Source organism: Amblyomma maculatum, chromosome 2 (genome assembly GCF_055883805.1).
Source record: "Amblyomma maculatum isolate TAMU_Amacu chromosome 2, ASM5588380v1, whole genome shotgun sequence".
Taxonomy (NCBI): Eukaryota; Metazoa; Arthropoda; class Arachnida; order Ixodida; family Ixodidae; genus Amblyomma; species Amblyomma maculatum.
Genome location: NC_139345.1, coordinates 212,345,865 through 212,363,201, shown reverse-complemented (window position 1 = coordinate 212,363,201; position 17,337 = coordinate 212,345,865). Strand labels below are relative to the sequence as shown.

At 48.9% G+C, this 17,337-nt stretch overlaps 1 protein-coding gene across 11 annotated transcripts in view; it reads right to left on the bottom strand.

The window, feature by feature from the left end:
* Positions 1-16,787, bottom strand: part of TppII (Tripeptidyl-peptidase II) — a 160,202-nt gene extending 143,415 nt beyond the window's left edge. For all 11 annotated transcript variants that reach the window (XM_084595703.1, XM_084595704.1, XM_084595705.1 and 8 more), the window contains exons 1-3: positions 16,569-16,787; positions 15,717-15,845; positions 4,434-4,529 (exon numbers count right to left, since the gene is read on the bottom strand). In XM_084595703.1, the coding sequence (XP_084451829.1) occupies positions 4,434-4,529; positions 15,717-15,845; positions 16,569-16,730 (387 nt within the window). In that variant the 5' untranslated portion in view covers positions 16,731-16,787. The remainder of the gene's footprint in view (positions 1-4,433; positions 4,530-15,716; positions 15,846-16,568) is intronic.
* Between the last annotated feature and the right edge of the window lie 550 nt (positions 16,788-17,337).

Sequence of the window (17,337 nt, the reverse complement as noted above, 5' to 3'; positions counted from 1 at the left end):
ATAAGACAACCACTTGGTTTTATTAGGTTCAGGCCACAGCATTTATTAAAAGCTGAGCATTTGCCTCAAATGCAATCTGCATATAAGTGTCCAGCTTTAAAAATGCGTGCCCTTAAAGCGGAGTCACACTGCAGAAACACAACAGCAACATCAACTGAACAAGTTCGCCAAACAAGCCGCCAACAAGTTTCCGAACCAACTTGTTGCTCAACAGCATGTCACACCGCACAGACAGCAGGGAAGCCGAACAGGTTGCTGCAGTGTTGCCTCGGTGTGACAGTGTTCAACAAAACAAGTTTGCCAAACAAGCCGTCAACAAGTTTCCGAACCAACTTGTTCCCCAACAGCATATCACACTGCACGAACAGTCAGGAAGCCAAACAGGTTGCTGCAGTGTTACCTCGGTGTGGCAGTGTTCGGCAACCAAAACAAGCAGGAAACAGTGTCCGTCAACGCTGTTCGGCCTGTTCACTGGCCGGGCGAATTTCCGGGCGACAACAGACCAACCAAAGTACTCATATTTGAGCTGATTGACTCATTCCTGCGAATTTCCTACTTGCAGATATGGTTTTCTTTTTTTGCAGAAAGTTTCCATGCGAACCATTTCCCACGTTGTGGCGTCTTGCAGGCAGCCCATTCAAGCGAGCGCTGAAGCGGCGGTGGTCGCTCGTCCCGTTGGCAAGAGCACGAAGCTTTGGCAACGGCGCCTCCCGCGGGTGGCGATGATATGCGCTGCTGCCTACCAGCCATAACGTCGTCGGCTGACTTAGGCTGTGTGAACCTTGAACCAAACTTGAGTGTCCCGTGTGCGCGCCTGCAAACATGTAAACTGACAACCCCCATCTGCAGCGTCCCTCCGACGATTAGGCGCCGCGGTGGCTGGCGCCCTGCCATCCGTGTTTACCTTGTTTTGGTTGTGGTGTTTTCTTTTTGGAATGGGCCTAGTGCGCAGCGAATACAACGTCCATGTTTTGATGCGAGAGAGTGCGATCACGGGACACCGAGCAGCAGTGCGTGGTGCGTTGACAATGAGAGCAGGCGCGTGAAGAAATGTGCGAAGGAGTGAGTGGTGCGTCAACACGTAGAGCGGACGCTTGAAAACTGTGTGCGAACGTACGTGTGTGAAACGAAGAAGTGTATTTGTAATCGAGTGGTTAATTGTTATAAGACGTATGACGTGATCGAATCAGCGAAGCTCGCATGGGCGAGATGTATGGTTGTGCGTTCAGAACGCCTCCTTGACGTCCGGACGAGGAATTCCACTTGTGTTGTGTTGCAAGCCAAGGTGGTGGTCTGTCGGATTCGCGTTCTCACGGTCGAGGCCTCACAAATGCCTCTCATGTGACTTTCCTGTACTCCTGTAAGTATGTAGATAAATCTCATGTAATTTCTTCTCTGCCGTAAGCCTCTGCCCATTCCTCCAAACCTCCTACTGCTCATCATCTCTCGGGACAGGACCTGAGGAGATCGACCAGAGTGAGAGCCGAACCGAGGGTCCCACATATAACAGTGCCCTCATTCATCGTTAAAGCAAGTTCAGAGTAAGGGACAACCTCTTTGTCTATTGAATTTTTCACAGGCCCGCGTATAGCGCATGAATTTGGACGAAATAGTAGCAAAATGGGCGGCTCCTGACATCAGCGCCTCAACGAGCAGCAAGTTTCCGCGGTGTCACACGGTGTCACCCAACTGTCGGAGAAAAAGTTCACGGCAGCTGTTGGAGGGCGACAACGACATGTTTCCGAATAGTTCGTGTTGGCGCGATGTGACAGGGCCGCCAACACTGCACGAACACGCTGTTGACGGACAGAGTTGACCAACTGTTTCCGCAGTGTAACTCCGCCTTTAATCTAATACAATAGACTTCACAGGGCTCTGAAGTATGCAATGAAACTAATTCTAATTTATGAAATTAATATCAGCTGCCATTACCAAGAAAGAAGAAAACGTTTAAACTTGTCCTTAAAAATCCTAGTGTTCAAGAAGTATTCTATACCTTTTTTGGCAGAGAATTAGCAGGCATATATAACACCTCTCTTTGCCTCATTGTCTACAGAACATCTGAAAATAGACTTCTTGTAGACTTTAGCATATACCTGTGTAGAAGTTAGATGTTGCATAGCCTTCGGGTCTCGTAGGAAAGTTGGTTTGCCCCGTCAAGCTAACGAGCGACGTTCGAAGCACTGGCACTTGAAATATCATCAGAGGTTCAAAATGCAAGGACGGACTTTACATTTCATTTGGGCTGCGTGAATGGACCCTGGTAGGGTTGTGCTGTTGACAGTTAAAACAATGTGTTATATTTTTACCTCTGTGTTGTTTCTCCTGATGGTGATTCTGCGGGCAGCAATCACTCCCTGCTAGGCAAGCTTTTCTATTTCTCCATCAGTACTTTGGAGTAGCTCGTGTTCCAAAATGACGTCCTTTGTTTGGTTGAGGGTGCAAAGAGAAGTGACTCGCACACTCAACTGACCGAAATTTTCCATAAACAGTAGTTTGCCACTTTGCTCTCTGGTGTCTATTTCAACCAAGAGGTCTCCATTTCTTTGTTTTTTGGCTTTGTAGTTCTAGCCAACACAGTTTTTGACAGTCTTTGCAATAGAAAATGCAGACAAGTTGGCAACTAGTTTGCAGGTCTTGGAATGGATGACAAAAAACTTGGGAAATGTAGGATTATTAGGTAGGTCCATTGCGCCAAAATGTAGGTCCATTGCGCCAAGATACTGTGCAGCAACAACATAGCGATGTGTTTTTCTTTTGGCGTTGGCTCTAGCAATGGGAAAAGCGAACTTGGCAGAGTGCCAGCGCTTGTCCGGTTGTGCAAGCCGCGTTCTCAGTACGTTCGCTTTATCATGCCATAGGCGATTGGGGCGGGCACTGTCTACTGCCACGCGCAATAGCAGCAAACCCCTTTTTAAGTGGACAATGCTAAAAGCCGGCATCATGACTGCGGCCGACCGCCTGATCTCGTTGACGGCCGATGTATGTAACGGTGGACGAATCGCCAAAAAAAAATAGCGCAACCTGTAGCGCCCATCTGAAGTCAGCTTTTCGTCGGCATTTGCTGAGACCGTGCTGACAGTACTTATGCACATTTCCAAATTAACAGGAATTGAGTTATGCCACTCTTTCTCCGAGAAATTTTATTTTAATTTTTTTTTTTTTTTGCTACGTGCTGTGCGCCAAGCCGCCAATACACAGCAGCGCGTAGTCGAATTATCCATTGCAGAACCGACTCGAGTTTGAATTCGCGGGCTTTTTTTGTACACAGAGCTCTATGGACCTTGGCCGGACCAAGTAATGAAGTTCGAATTATCCGAACATTCGAATTATCGTGATTCAAATTAACGAGCTTTCACTGTATCACCCTCCCATATGAAAGGAGCGACAAGAGTTGGCAGCTCCTGCCCGTGGCATTGAGGTAATGTGAATTCAAATGTCATGGCAGGCTGACTTTTTTTATGAGGAGACCGTAGCTACGCCTCTTCACGGCATAGCTGCGGCCACCCGAGGTCTCGCTTTGGCCGTCATATCATTGCTTTCGCAAAAATAATCAATCTCACCACCTACTCAATGCTGTTACCCTATGCAGCTGCTTGTCTCAATAGCCCAATTGATTCTTTCAAGATTTAAGTCATCTGGAATGAACAGAAATGAAGGTTCTTACACGACTAGTCAGAAAAAAAGAACAACTGTTTTAGACTTTCACCACGTTTCGCACAGACTGAAAAAGATAGGCAATCGAGTTAGTAGCAGTATTTTGGGCTCCTGATAAGCTAGGCAGAATTTCCAGAAAAGTGAACTAAATTTGTTGCACAAGAATGCGCCATAACAAAAAACCAATTCAATCCATGTCCGAGGGGCTTCTCTACTGTGAGAGGGTGCTGTCGTGTGAAAAACAATATGCAAAACCAGACAAAAAAATACTTCAATGAACGCCTTAAAGAAGAACAGTGAAAGAAAATCTAGGAATACACCGCAGGGACTATGACAGTAAACCATGCAAGCCGTACTTCAAGGAGAAAAAAGTATTACGCAAGCAAAGCAATAAACTCACCCGTGAATATCTTATAGCTGCTGAGATCACAATGGAAACGCATGCATCAGCAGTCCCTTGGTAGCAATGGCAAAATGAGAGCTAAGCTTTTTGCCACAGCGAAATGACGCTCCTTCTTGGGTCATCAACAACTGTTAGTACGTACCTCTATGTGTATATTTCTATATTTTGTGTTGTTTGTACCTATCGTATTCATTTCCAATGGGTCAAGCAATGAACCTCAGTCTAGGCATCATGCACCAGCAAACCCAAAGTGCCAGAATTTTATCCTTCTTCCCAGGCAGCCTAATTGCCCACTTCTTGTCAGTGAGAGGTAACAAATCATGCTGGCAACAATTCTGGCATATGGTGACTGAGCAATGACAGAGGGCAGCACCTGCATGCGCTCCTTGAGACACTTGGGGTAGAGCTCGTAGGCGCACTTGAGCCCCACATGGAACTTGCCACTGGGGTTGCTCCAGGAATCGGGGACCTGCACCACATGCAACATCTGTCACATATCTTTCCTCTCTGGTGGCAAATGCACCTGCTTTGCCACCCCATGTGCAATGGATGGATGCAATTACATTTAAAGTTGAGCCGACCACTCAGAGTTCCACACTCAACAAGTGCCTCAGAAAGCACCAGTTTGGCAGGCTGCAAACACCGTGCACTTTTCCAGACCCTCAAAATGCTACCCCCGGGACTGCTCCACATAATGTGTGTAACAAGGCGTGCTCAAGTAAGAAAGCAAACTACACAGGTGGCAAGTCAACTGCAGCTCTGAACATAGCAGTGTTAAGTCACCATGCCCAGACTAAAAGACGATGACAGGGTCGTTCGATGTATTGCCGTTTTTTTACTTCTATGAATAATATACAGGTCTGTGATTCTACTCGCAAAGTTTCAGTGCATATTGCAAAAAAACGCACTAGAAACCGCCATTGGGAAGCTCCTCTCACAGAGAGTGACCGCCATTTTGGAATGCTCGTGTGACGTCACAGAGGATACGCGACGGAGCATTGTCTGCAGCGCAGGCTGCAATATCAAAGGACAAGTCTTTTTTTTTTCTTTCTTTTTAAGACTTACACAGTGGTCGTCCGTCATGCAGAAGTGCTTGATGAAGATGTTACCACACAAAAGCGATGTAGAGTAAGGCATGTTTTCTTCAGCATAAGGCACGGTCACAGTCAGTGGGTTGCACGGCAGAGGACGTAGCATCCACGGCGCTTCTTGCAGCGCAGTGGTAGTTTGTGAAGAAATAAGGGTGCAACCGGTGCAAGAAGTGGATAGTTTTGGTATTGCTAGCTCAACTTGCATTTTATGCCGTGCGAATGAGCAGCATACATCCAATCATTGCAAAAGCTATGTAAACAAACACGCTGGGGGCGCAGTCTTAGCATGCGAATCAGCGCATTCCTGCGGGAGTTTAGAGTTCATACACTAAATACTAAAATGGTGTATGCTTACGTTGAAGCACTCACAAGTCATTTGCTGGAGAAGCACTAGAAAAATGCAAGGTAAGGCTCGGTCACAGTCACAGTCGCACGCGGCTGCAAGGGCGAGACAGACGGCGGCGACTGGGAGGCTCTTGTTCGGTGCGGGCATGCAGTGAAACGCAGTCGAATAGCATTGGGCTTTGCGATGGCAGGACTGAAGCAGCAGCGGCACATGCTTTCGTGCGCTAGCCATGGCCAAACTGAACATAGTTTTGTAAAAATGCTTTACCAGCCGAAAATAATTAAGTCTAATTAAAGCAAGTCAAGAGGTACCGCTTTGTTCAAAAGTTTTATCTACTCCTCTAAGGTATGTTCTTGCATCAAGGTATGCCTACCTGAGATTTACTCTTAGTTTTTGGACCAAATGAGCGATGGCAATAGCTCAGCAATCAGGAGCATAACGCTAAACCCTCCCCACTTTTGTGGCGCACGTACATGGCAGAAGAAAACATTGAACAAGTGGCTTTTTACATGCGGGAGCACTTGTTGCTAAAACAAGCTAACTCTTATAACGTAAGAATATTAGGCCTCCGATTGTATGCTAAATTATACAGCATGAGCTCGTCGATTTCGGCTTCCTCGGCAATCTCTAAACGAAGCCCAAAACAAGTCCGAGAATCACTAAAGTCACATATTATAGTGAAAGCCTCTCAAAGAAAAGAAAATATGTGAATAAAATATTTTTGCTGAAAAAAAAAAACTCAGTGACCACCATCCACGGCGTGCATGCAAGAGTGCAGCCGACACCGTGAATAGCAGACAACATGGGGATAACATTCGTTGTGCAGTCAGCGGCCAATGGTTGCCAGACCAGAAAGCCGATTCCAATATTAATATTAAAAATTAATTTCAAAACTATTTACTGCACCGAATGAGCTCCTCGAGGATTTATAATTTAATGTGTGAGGAGTGAAATGCAATAATCAGTTTATGCTCAAATGTTAGCTGTCATGACCTGAGACTAAGCTGTTGGTGCACTAACTAGGCTGCAATGTGGATATCAATGAATGAATAGCACACTGCTTCGATGACCAGAAAGTCTGCAATGCCAGCACTACAGAAGCAATACCCTTGCAACCCTGATATAAATCGCACACCAAAATAAGAAATCATCAAAGCATCATGTATCATGGAATGAGTGCATCAGCAGCTACCTCCAGCTCCTTAGTGATTTGTTCACTGCACTGACCCATATACACTGAGAGCCTTCTTTGTAGAAGTGCCTAGCTTGTCTCCACATAATGCTGCTTGCACACTGGGGATGCCGTTGGTGGCTCTTTGCGGTGGTGGCTACTTTGGTGGCTACTTTATGATCATGTCTGGAAATGAAGATTTCTGTTTGTCTCCCTGGCCACTTTCTGGATACACTGAACATTTCTCTTGGTGCGTTTACTGCCACTTTTTAGTAACGAGATATACAACAGCCAGCATAAAAAGACAACCCAACCCATTAGACAATATCACTGTCATCAAATGCTCATCAACTTTCGCAAAAGTTGTAACAAATCACCTTTCACTGCACTTCATAATGTTTGTTTCCATTCTTTATGTAATACTCCTCAGTGAGTGTTTCAGGTGATAAAATGAAATTTCGTTGCGTCGCTGTCACGACAGATGATGCGCAAGCGTTGTCCCCGCCAGCAGAATCAAGCGCTCACATAGGGGAGCCTGCATATGTTTGTAACACCACTTTAAAGATGATTGATTTCGTTTGTGGGTTTTCGTCCCGAAGCAACTAACTCAGGCTATGAGAAATACCGTAATGGAGGGCTCCAGAAATTTCAATCACCTAGGGTTCTTCAACGCGCACTGGCATTGCACAGCCCATGGGCGCCTTGCTTTTCGCCTCCACCAAAAGCGGCCGCCGCAGCCGGAATTTGATCCTGCATCCTTGAGCACAGTAGTCTAGCGCCCTAACCCCTGCACCACCACGACGGGTGACTTTAAAGGTGAGCTTGTCGGCATCATACTTGAGGCCAATGCAGTGCACCATTAAGAAACGCTAAGTCTAAAGTACTTCCTCCGTGAAGATCACGCATGCTATGCCTAGTGCAACGGCAAGCAGTTGCCAAAGTGGTGGTAGCCACCACTAAATTTTATCAGGCAAAAAAAAAAAAGAAAAATGTAGCGAGCGTTTCATTCAAACCCTCATGAGGACTAGATTCATCATGGTGCAGTTCTCATCTGCCCATTGCGGATATGTGAAGCTCTCTCCATTAGCTTGTTCATTTACTTTTGTGAAGAGTGATATGTAGAAAGGCAACATGGCTGCCTGGCAGCGGTGCACTTGAGCAAACATGTTTGAGTTTGTGGCATGCACAGAACTCTTGTGGTGAATGCCATTTTTCCCAAGCTGCCGCAGTGCACACTGAACATTGTCGTTGCTTCAGTTGTTGTTGTTTCAGTTTATTCCCTGAGTGCATGTTCTCTTGCGTTAAGTTGACAAGAATAAGGATACATGGCAAAATGAAGCTCGACTTTCTTAATGGCAATTCTATGACTCAAGTTCAATCAGCGAATAACAACAGAGCTATAATACTTAATGATCCAGCTGAGCTGTTGGATAGACTGCATTAAATATACTCTGGAAAGAACAATATTTATTTATTCATTTGTTTGTTTGTTTGTTTGTTTGTTTGTTTGTTTTGTAGTGTCACACCAACGCTCAGCGATTTTCGACGGTGACAAAGACGACGAGCGTATGTGGAAAGGCGCGTGCTAAAAAAAGAAGACGGCAGACAAAAGACGAAGACGCAAGAGACTGAGGCGCTAGTTAAACGGTCGACCTGAACACCGACCTGAGCTTCAACGCACCCTTACATTTGGTGGAGGCTGCTCTTCGTTCCCTCCTCTCACGCTGGAGCTTCGCAGCCGCACACTCGCTCCGCCATCCGCTATGCCTGAGGCAACAAGCCAGACCACCACTCCACACTCGGCTGATCCCACCGCTTCCCCTACAATCCTGTGCTCTGGTGGGCTTCGCCAGCGTGACCCTAGCTTTTTCAGTGGCGCCGACGACCAAGATGTAGACGATTGGCTATCCTCCTACGAACGCGTAAGCGCCTACAACAAGTGGGACGACACCATGAAGTTAGCCAACGTCCTCTTTTACCTGACCGATGTAGCAAATTTATGGTTCCGCAACCACGAACCCGACCTACCCACCTGGTCGGCCTTCAAAATGAGCTTTTCCGAGGTGTTCGGCCGCCCCGCTGTGCGCAAACTGCGCGCCAAACAACGCCTCGAAGCCCGCGCTCAGAATCCCGATGAAACGTTCACCAGCTACATAGAGGACATTGTGGATCTTTGTAGACGTGTTGATCCTTGTATGTCCGAAGCTGACAAGATCACCAAAATCGTAAAGGGAATCTCCGACGATGCATTTCACATGTTGACGACCAGAAACCCCCAAACCGTCGTCGAAGTGGTTCAGCTCTGTCAGAGTTACGACGTCCTCAAAAGGCAACGAGCTTCTATCCGGCGTTCTCTCGTGAACGATCTGTTATTCGTACCTCCGACAGCATGCGGTCTCACTTCTGAACCACCTTCCCTCCTTCCCGAGATCAAGGCCTTTATACGGGAGGAAGTGGCTCGCCAACTATCGCTCCTCCCTGCTTCTGCCGCAACCACCCCGTCGATAGATTCTGCACTTCGACGCACCATCCAGGAGCAAGTTGCAGAAGTTTTACCGCCAACCTCTCAAATTACGCCTGTGACAGCCCCGTTAACGTACGCCGCTGTCGCCGCCAGACCACCACCCTGCCCTGTCGCGTATGCTGCGCCGTTACCACCACCACCACCTCCGCCCCGCCCTTATCTGCCTCCTCGACGTCCGGTCAACAATCCATGGCGGACCTCCGACAACCGCCCAATCTGTTATTCATGTGGCGTTCCTGGCCACGTCGCCCGGCTTTGTCGCCAGCGCACGCAGTCATACCGCAATGGCCTGTACAGTTACAACTACAGTTCAAACTTTGAACCTTCCCCTCCCCCTGTCTCTGCTGGCACTTCTACGGACTCATTTTATCCTGACCGCTCCGCCCACTCCTCCCGTCGATCGCAGTCTCCCCGCCGTCGTTCCCTCTCGCCGCTGCGCCGTTGCTCTCCTGCTGGCCCGGAGGAAAACTAACAGCCGCAGTTCCGGAGGCAAGAACTGCGTTTTCCTCTACTTGTGCAAGTCCTCCGTCCTCCCCGACCAACGTTATCGAAGTGTTTGTTGATGGCGTCACAATTCTCGCTCTTGTGGACACTGGCGCCGCTGTGTCTGTTATAAGTGCCAACCTTTGCCGCCGACTTCGTAAAGTTACGACGCCTGTTTCGAAATTTTTTCTCCGAACTGCCAGCTCATATCGCATTCAACCGCTTGCGGCGTGCACAGCTCGCATTGTCATTCAGGGTGTTTTGTACGTCGCCGAATTTCTTGTGCTGCCTCACTGCTCTCACGAGATGATTCTGGGTTGCGACTTTCTTACCAGTCATCGCGATTATTGCTTGTGCCCGAGCCAGCATCAAATTGTCGCCGCTTTCATCGGCTGCCTCGTCTGACACACCGCTCCACGTCGATAAGATAACTGTGGCCGAAGATACTGACATCCCCGCCTGCTCTACCGTCCTCGTGCCCGTTTCCTGCGCCGGCTTTTCTGATTCGACAGTTCTGTTCACTCCGACTCACGCCGCTAATCGTCGCCATTGCTTAGTCCTGCCTTTCGCCCTTCTGACTTTCTGTGGTGGCTACAGCGCCATATACGTCTCTAACCCGTCGCCTTGTCCGTCAACGCTTCTTCGTGGAGAACGTCTTGGTCATGTCGAGTCCTTTGATGACGCTATGACATCTGCCGTCTCAGAAGACCCAACCCCACTGCAACTCGATACTATTGACTTGCCCGCTTCTGTACAGAACGACGACTCCACTGCAGCTTTTTCTGGCTGTCTGGATGCCAGCCTTTCAGCAGAACAACGCGCACAAATTGTCAGCTAGCTGCAGCGCTTCCGTTCCTCATTCGACCTTCCTCGGACATCTTTGGGGCGCACATCCGTAGTCACTCACTGCATCGACACCGGTACGCACGCCCCGGTACGCCCGCGCCCTTATCGGGTGTCGGCTGCTGAACGTCAAGTTATCACCGAGCACGTTAATGACATGCTTCAGCGTGGCGTCATCCAGCCTTCGCACAGCCCTTGGGCCTCTCCAGTTGTTCTCGTGAGGAAAAAGGATGGCTCTATACGGTTCTGTGTTGATTACAGGCGTTTGAACAAGATAACGCGAAAAGACGTATACCCCCTTCCACGTATTGATGACGCTCTCGATTGCCTTCAAGGCGCCGAATTCTTTTCATCTCTGGATCTTTGCTCGGGCTACTGGCAGGTACCCATGGCAGCTGACGATCGACCAAAAACCGCCTTTGTGACACCTGATGGTCTCTATGAATTTAACGTCATGCCGTTTGGATTGTGCAACGCGCCGGCCACCTTCGAGCGCATGATGGACACAATTCTGTGCGGACTCAAGTGGCATGACTGTCTTTGTTACCTGGACGATGTCGTGTTTTCAAAAGATTTTACGTCCCATTTGGACCGTCTCGAGCGTGTGCTGAAGTGTTTGACTGATGCCGGCCTGCAACTAAATTTGAAAAAGTGCTGTTTCGGGGCTCGCCAGCTTCCTATATTGGGACACGTTGTTTCGAAAGACTGTGTTTGTCCAGATCCTGCGAAACTCCGTGCAGTAGCTGAGTTTCCACGCCCAACTTCTCTAAAAGAGCTGCGTAGTTTTATCGGGCTGTGCTCGTATTTTCGTGGCTTCGTCCGCAATTTCGCTTCGATCATCTCGCCGCTGACTGATCTCCTAGCCGGTGACGCCATTCTTTCGTCTTGGACATCCGACTGTGATGAGGCCTTTTCGACACTTCGGCGCCATCTAGTGTCGCCTCCGATTCTCCGCCATTTTGACCCTACTGCGCCTACCGAAATTCACACTGATGCCAGCGGTGTAGGTCTCGGCGCTGTCCTTGCACAACGAAAGCCCGGCAACCCAGAGTATGTTGTTGCTTATGCCAGCCGTACCTTAACGAAGGCCGAAAAGAATTATTCTGTAACCGAAAAGGAGTGCTTGGCCATCATTTGGGCCATTGGGAAGTTCCGCCCATATCTCTACGGTCGTCCCTTTTCTGTTGTTATGGACCATCACGCACTCTGCTGGTTGTCCACCCTTAAAGACCCATCCGGCCGTCTTGCTCGTTGGGCCCTCCGCTTACAAGAGTACGACATTCAGGTCACCTACCGGTCTGGCCGTAAGCATTCTGATGCCGACGCCCTATCTAGGTCACCTCTTCAATGTGGCTCTGACTTGACAGCTATCACCATAAGTGACTCATTTTCGCTAGAAATTGCAGACATGCCCAATGAACAAAGGCAAGACCTTTGGATCGCTTCTCTTCTCACGCTTTTATCTACACCTTCTCTGCGCCCAGCTTCACGAACGCTTCACCGCCAAGCTCGTCATTTTTCCATCCGCGACGGCATGCTTTACCGCCAAAATTACCTTTCCGACGGATGCAAGTGGCTCCTTGTCATTCCTCGGCATCTCCGTTCGGAAATATGCGCCGCTTTTCACGCCGATCCTCAGTGTGCCCACGCCGGAGTGTTGAAAACTTACACCAGTCTTCGCCTCCGCTATTACTGGCAGGGTATGTACCGCTTCGTGCGTCATTACGTTCGCGCATGCCAGGAATGCCAACGCCGCAAAAACCCTCCACACCACTCCACCGTTCCGATGCAGCCCTTGCCCTGCCCCAGCCGACCAATCGATCGTGTTGGTATTGATCTTTACGGGCCACTACCAGTCACTCCAGCTGGTAACCGTTGGGTCATCGTGGCTGTTGACCACCTTACCCGCTACGCAGAAACCTCTTCCTTACCTTCTGCGTCAGCGCCAGACGTTACGTCTTTCGTCCTGCACCATCTCGTTCTGCGCCACGGTTCACCTAAAGAATTGCTCAGTGACCGTGGCCGTGTTTTCCGAGACCATTGAAGCCCTTCTTCAGCAGTGCCGCATTGTCCACCGTTCTACCTCGGCCTACCATCCGCAGACAAATGGCATGACGGAACGTTTTAACCGCACCTTAAGTGACATGCTGGCCATGTATGTCGCGTCCGACCACTCAAACTGGGACCGGCTTCTCCCATTTGTCACGTACGCTTATAATACTGCCATACAAAGCACGACCGGCTTCTCCCCCTTTTTCCTTCTATACGGCCGTGAACCCACCTCAACTATGGACACGATACTTCCTTATCGCCCTGACACCTCCGAAGCGACCATTGTCTCTCAAGCAGCAGCATATGCAGAAGAATGTCGCCAGTTGGCCCGCTCATTTACAACCCAGAACCAAGGTCACCAGCAGTTCCTTCGCGCACCGTCTTGTCCAGCTCCTTCATACAGCACAGACTCCCTCGTGTGGCTTTGGGTTCCTGCCACCCCTTCCGGCCTCTCTACCAAACTTGCCTCCAAATACCATGGCCCATATCGGATTATTTGCCAGACCTCTCCGGTGAACTATGTTATAGAACCGCTTGTACCGACACCGGATATGCGTCGCCGCGGGCGTGAAGCAGTGCACGTTGACCGCCTCAAACCCTGTTACGACCCGCCTGTTGTGTCCACACCATGAGTCGGCAGGATGCCTCTTTTTTCTCCCGGGGACAATTGTAGTGTCACACCAACGCTCGGTGATTTTCGACGGTGACAAAGACGACGAGCGTATGTGGAAAGGCGCGTGCTAAAAAAAGAAGACGGCAGACAAAAGACGAAGACGCAAGAGACTGAGGCGCTAGTTAAACGGTCGACCTGAACACCGACCTGAGCTTCAACGCACCCTTACAGTTTGTTTACTTACTCTCAGGGCCAAAGGAATAGAGAGAGGAGTTAGTAAAAGTAATACATGAACAGAATTTTTACAATAAGTATCTATTCTATATAGGCTATCCGACCCATCATTGAACATTTAATTATTTTCTTTTCTGTAACACACCCGTGGCTTCAAGACCAAGCAAAATGGCCAAACTTTGGTGACCTTTATGCTGCTCTGTTCTGACCTGTCATGATGGTGCAGTGGTTAGGGAGCCCAACTTCTGTGCCCAAGGATGCAGGATCGAACTCCAGCCACGACGGACGCTTTTCGGTGTAGGCAAAAAGCAAGACACCCATGTGCTGTGCGATGTCAATGCATATTAAAGAACTCCAGGTGGTCAAAATTTCCGGAGTTCTCCACTACAGCATCTCTCATAGCCTGAGTCGCTTTGAGACTTAAACCCCCTCAAACGAACCAACCTTTATGTTGTTCTATTTGGCTACAAATTTCGTAATAAGATCAAATGGTGTGGCTACCTTTAGCTTGAGTTTTGGCAGCCTTTAGTACCCTTCCAATGGCAACCCTGATGCATACCTACTTGATGACTGCACATTTCAATGCAAGTTCCCCACTCTGTCAAACATGCAATGTGGTTGAGCAACTGCTATTGTTGCCTGTCCTGTCGTTTGTTCCTGACATTATCAACTGAACAGCCTAAAGCGGTTGCCTACAACCCGGGCAAAAAGGTACCCATCAGCTCTGTATGCCATTTTTTTCTCCTTTCCTTCATGGCTGTCATAAACTGCAGAGGCAGTCTCAGCTCTGCTTCTTTTCTTCCCCCTCCCCAGCTAAGACTGCATATGGTGTTCCATCATGACAAATGATAGAGCACAAAACTCAAGACTCAAAGGTTAACATACTCAAGGATATCCATATAAGCACCATTGCCCTCTTCAAGCTTGTGAGAGTGCACATTGCTTTAGCAATACCACAAAGAGCCACAGGGTACAAGCAAATGAGATGTGCTCAGCCTACTTGAGCTGCACCTGGGGCCCCAGTTACTGATCATCGAACACCAACTATAGCTCTGCTGGGCTAAGCTACAACATTTAGAGGTGGAGCCAGTATCAAGAATTGAATTGCTCAACTGCATAGCCCACAAATGACCATGATATGCTCACAAGCAAATACTTGAACTCTTTTTTTATGAGCCAGTGAAAGTGAGGCCTTATTCTGAATTTGCATCGTTATCGAAAGTGTCACTATCTCCCCAACCTCGAGCCATCTGATTGGTGGAAACACCGAAACAGGATGTCGGTTTGATTGCCACCACTTCCGGCGTTTCCACCAATCAGATGACTCGAGTTCAGGGAGATAGCAACACATTCAATAATGACACAAACTCAGAATAAGGCCCCTAATATAGTCTTTGCCAAAAGCAACAGGACTGTATTGTCTGTGTGCTGAACACACTGAAGTATTTTTGGCACCTCTGTAGCTGCAAATAAGTAGCATAAGAAGAACCCTTATATAGGGAGCTTGCATAAAGCGATGCATGCTGGGTAATCGCCATGATGTTGTCGCTGGCAGCAGACGACACAGCACGGCACTGCCACACAGCCTCGTCTACACAGTCGCGCAGTGCGCGCAGACGATGCTGGCGCAATTGAACGGGCCGGCCGGCTGCGGATTCAAAAACACGTCTGCACGAGGGCGAGACGGCAAATGATTCCTTTAGCAACGCCGACGCGAATAGCTCGCATAGACCAACACATGCGCGAGATCGACCCCAATCTGGGCAAGTATCAAACTACTCGCCACAACTGAAATCATGAATGTCGGCGATGTCGACGGGCGGCCAGATCTAGACACATAGTGCAGTACGTCGTTTGCGCTTAAAGAGACGTAGCTTTAACAGGAACGCGTAGCACTGCTTTGCATTTTTCCATACCACGCCCAATTTTTCGGGCGCATTCAGCGTCGAAGCCTACATTCCTCAGGAATCTGCCGACAATTGCATGCACATAAAGGCAGTCATGAAAAGCATGTGTCTGCTTGCTGGACCGTCAAAAACGACAGGGCACTTGCTCAATTCAGCCTGGCTGCGCTGCCCGCTGTCTGCTGCCAGCGACATCATCATGGCAGATTACCCAGCATGCATCGCTTCATGCAAGCTCCCTATATACTCAATTTTCAAGACCTTCTATATTTAGGGAAACTATAAGGGCTGCATTACATGACTGAGAAGCAAACCATTTACTTGGCACGGTACATGTAGCCCAAGGCAAATTACAAACGCCATACCAACAGGCCCCACATCAAGTCTTACCGCACCTTGAGCTTGCGGCCCGACAGGCCAGTGATGGTACCATCTTGGATCTCCACCACCTTGGACGTGTCTACATCTCCTGCACCAGATGCATCCATCATGTCCACAATCTTCGGCTTCCCATCGCTGGTAACCTGCAGTGAAATGGGCACCTGTGATGCCCCTGTGCATGGCTGCTGCTCCTGTGCATGCAAATGTACTTTAGCAGATGTCAGCTGATGTACACTGCATAGATGGCCCTTTACACCGTTCTGCTACGCTATCTCCTTTAGTTTCCGCCGGCCGTTGCTCAGGGTACGAAGAACCAGTTTCTATTCTCGTTTATTGTGATACAAATATGCACCTCGGTACAGGCATAAACGGCGCTGATTAACGTCACAAGCAAGGTATCAGCAAGTGAACGCTGGCACGCCATCTCAGCTGAGTGGTTTGTCCCAAGCTGACAGCGCTTATCCTTTTCTCTTACAGCAGCTTAGTTTTTCACTACAACCTTTCATTCAATAATTACCGACAAGATGCACTGAGCCTTCCACATGTGCACCGCCGAACGAAAGAGATAGCTGGGAGGCGCTTCGGAACAGAAACGAGTGCCGTATAAAACTGTCCTCAAACAGAAATGTTCAGACCAGAGATGCCCCGACCTGCCAAAGCTGACGTGGTCATGTGAGCAACTGTCGCTCCCTTCGGATGTAGGCATACCTCCCCTGACGTGCAGCATTGCCCTCTCGTTGCCCGTTCCCAACTCTGCGCCTCGCCAGCTTGACCAGAGATGCAGATGCGCAAGACAGGATGAAGAACGAGCCCCGGGCCGGGTTCCGCGGGGTACCGCGAGAGGCCGGCCCTTCGAGAACGCTAACCTGCAGTCCCGGTGCACCGGGGTCAATGCCAGAGTCGAGGATAGCCATCTTGATGCCCCGGCCATCGTATTCCGGGTACTTTCCGAGGAAGGCCGGCACACACGTCTCCTTCTTGGGCAGAAGCGCCCAGACCGGGAACTCCATTGAGACCTCGGCTGCCATGTTCCGCACTGCCGTTGCCAGACTGGCAGTCGAGGTCGAGCCAGGTTATGCCACCATAGCCAGGTCGAGCTCCGCCTGGGGAGAAGAGGACACGATCAGACGCACGTGAGCCAACGTGAACAAAGAAAAAGCAGAACTCCTTTACTTTTGTAACATAACTTGCTAATTGGTGCGCATAATTTAACTAGCGTAGGAAGGTCAATGTAACGTGTTATATATAACTATGGTGGCTAGTATATAACCTCCTTTTCAAATGTGAGCCGAAGCCGATCACAATCATCGTCAATTAATACACATGAACGATGAGAGGGTCCTCTGGGGTTGTGATAAGAAATTACACTTTATAACATTACATAATAATAGTAATAATAATAATAACAATGATAATTTGTCCACATAAAGGAAAAGGAGCAGTCACTCAAACTAATTATGCGGACAACTGACCCGAAAGAAAGAGAGGAAGGTGAGAGTGAAAGCGCAAAGACAGAAAAGGGTGCCGTAGTTACAGCAGTTACAGTAACAGTACCTTAGAGGAGGGCTGCGATTTGGACTCCCGTGCATTGGCATCGCAGAGCACCCGGACGCGTATTAGCAAACCATATCCAGT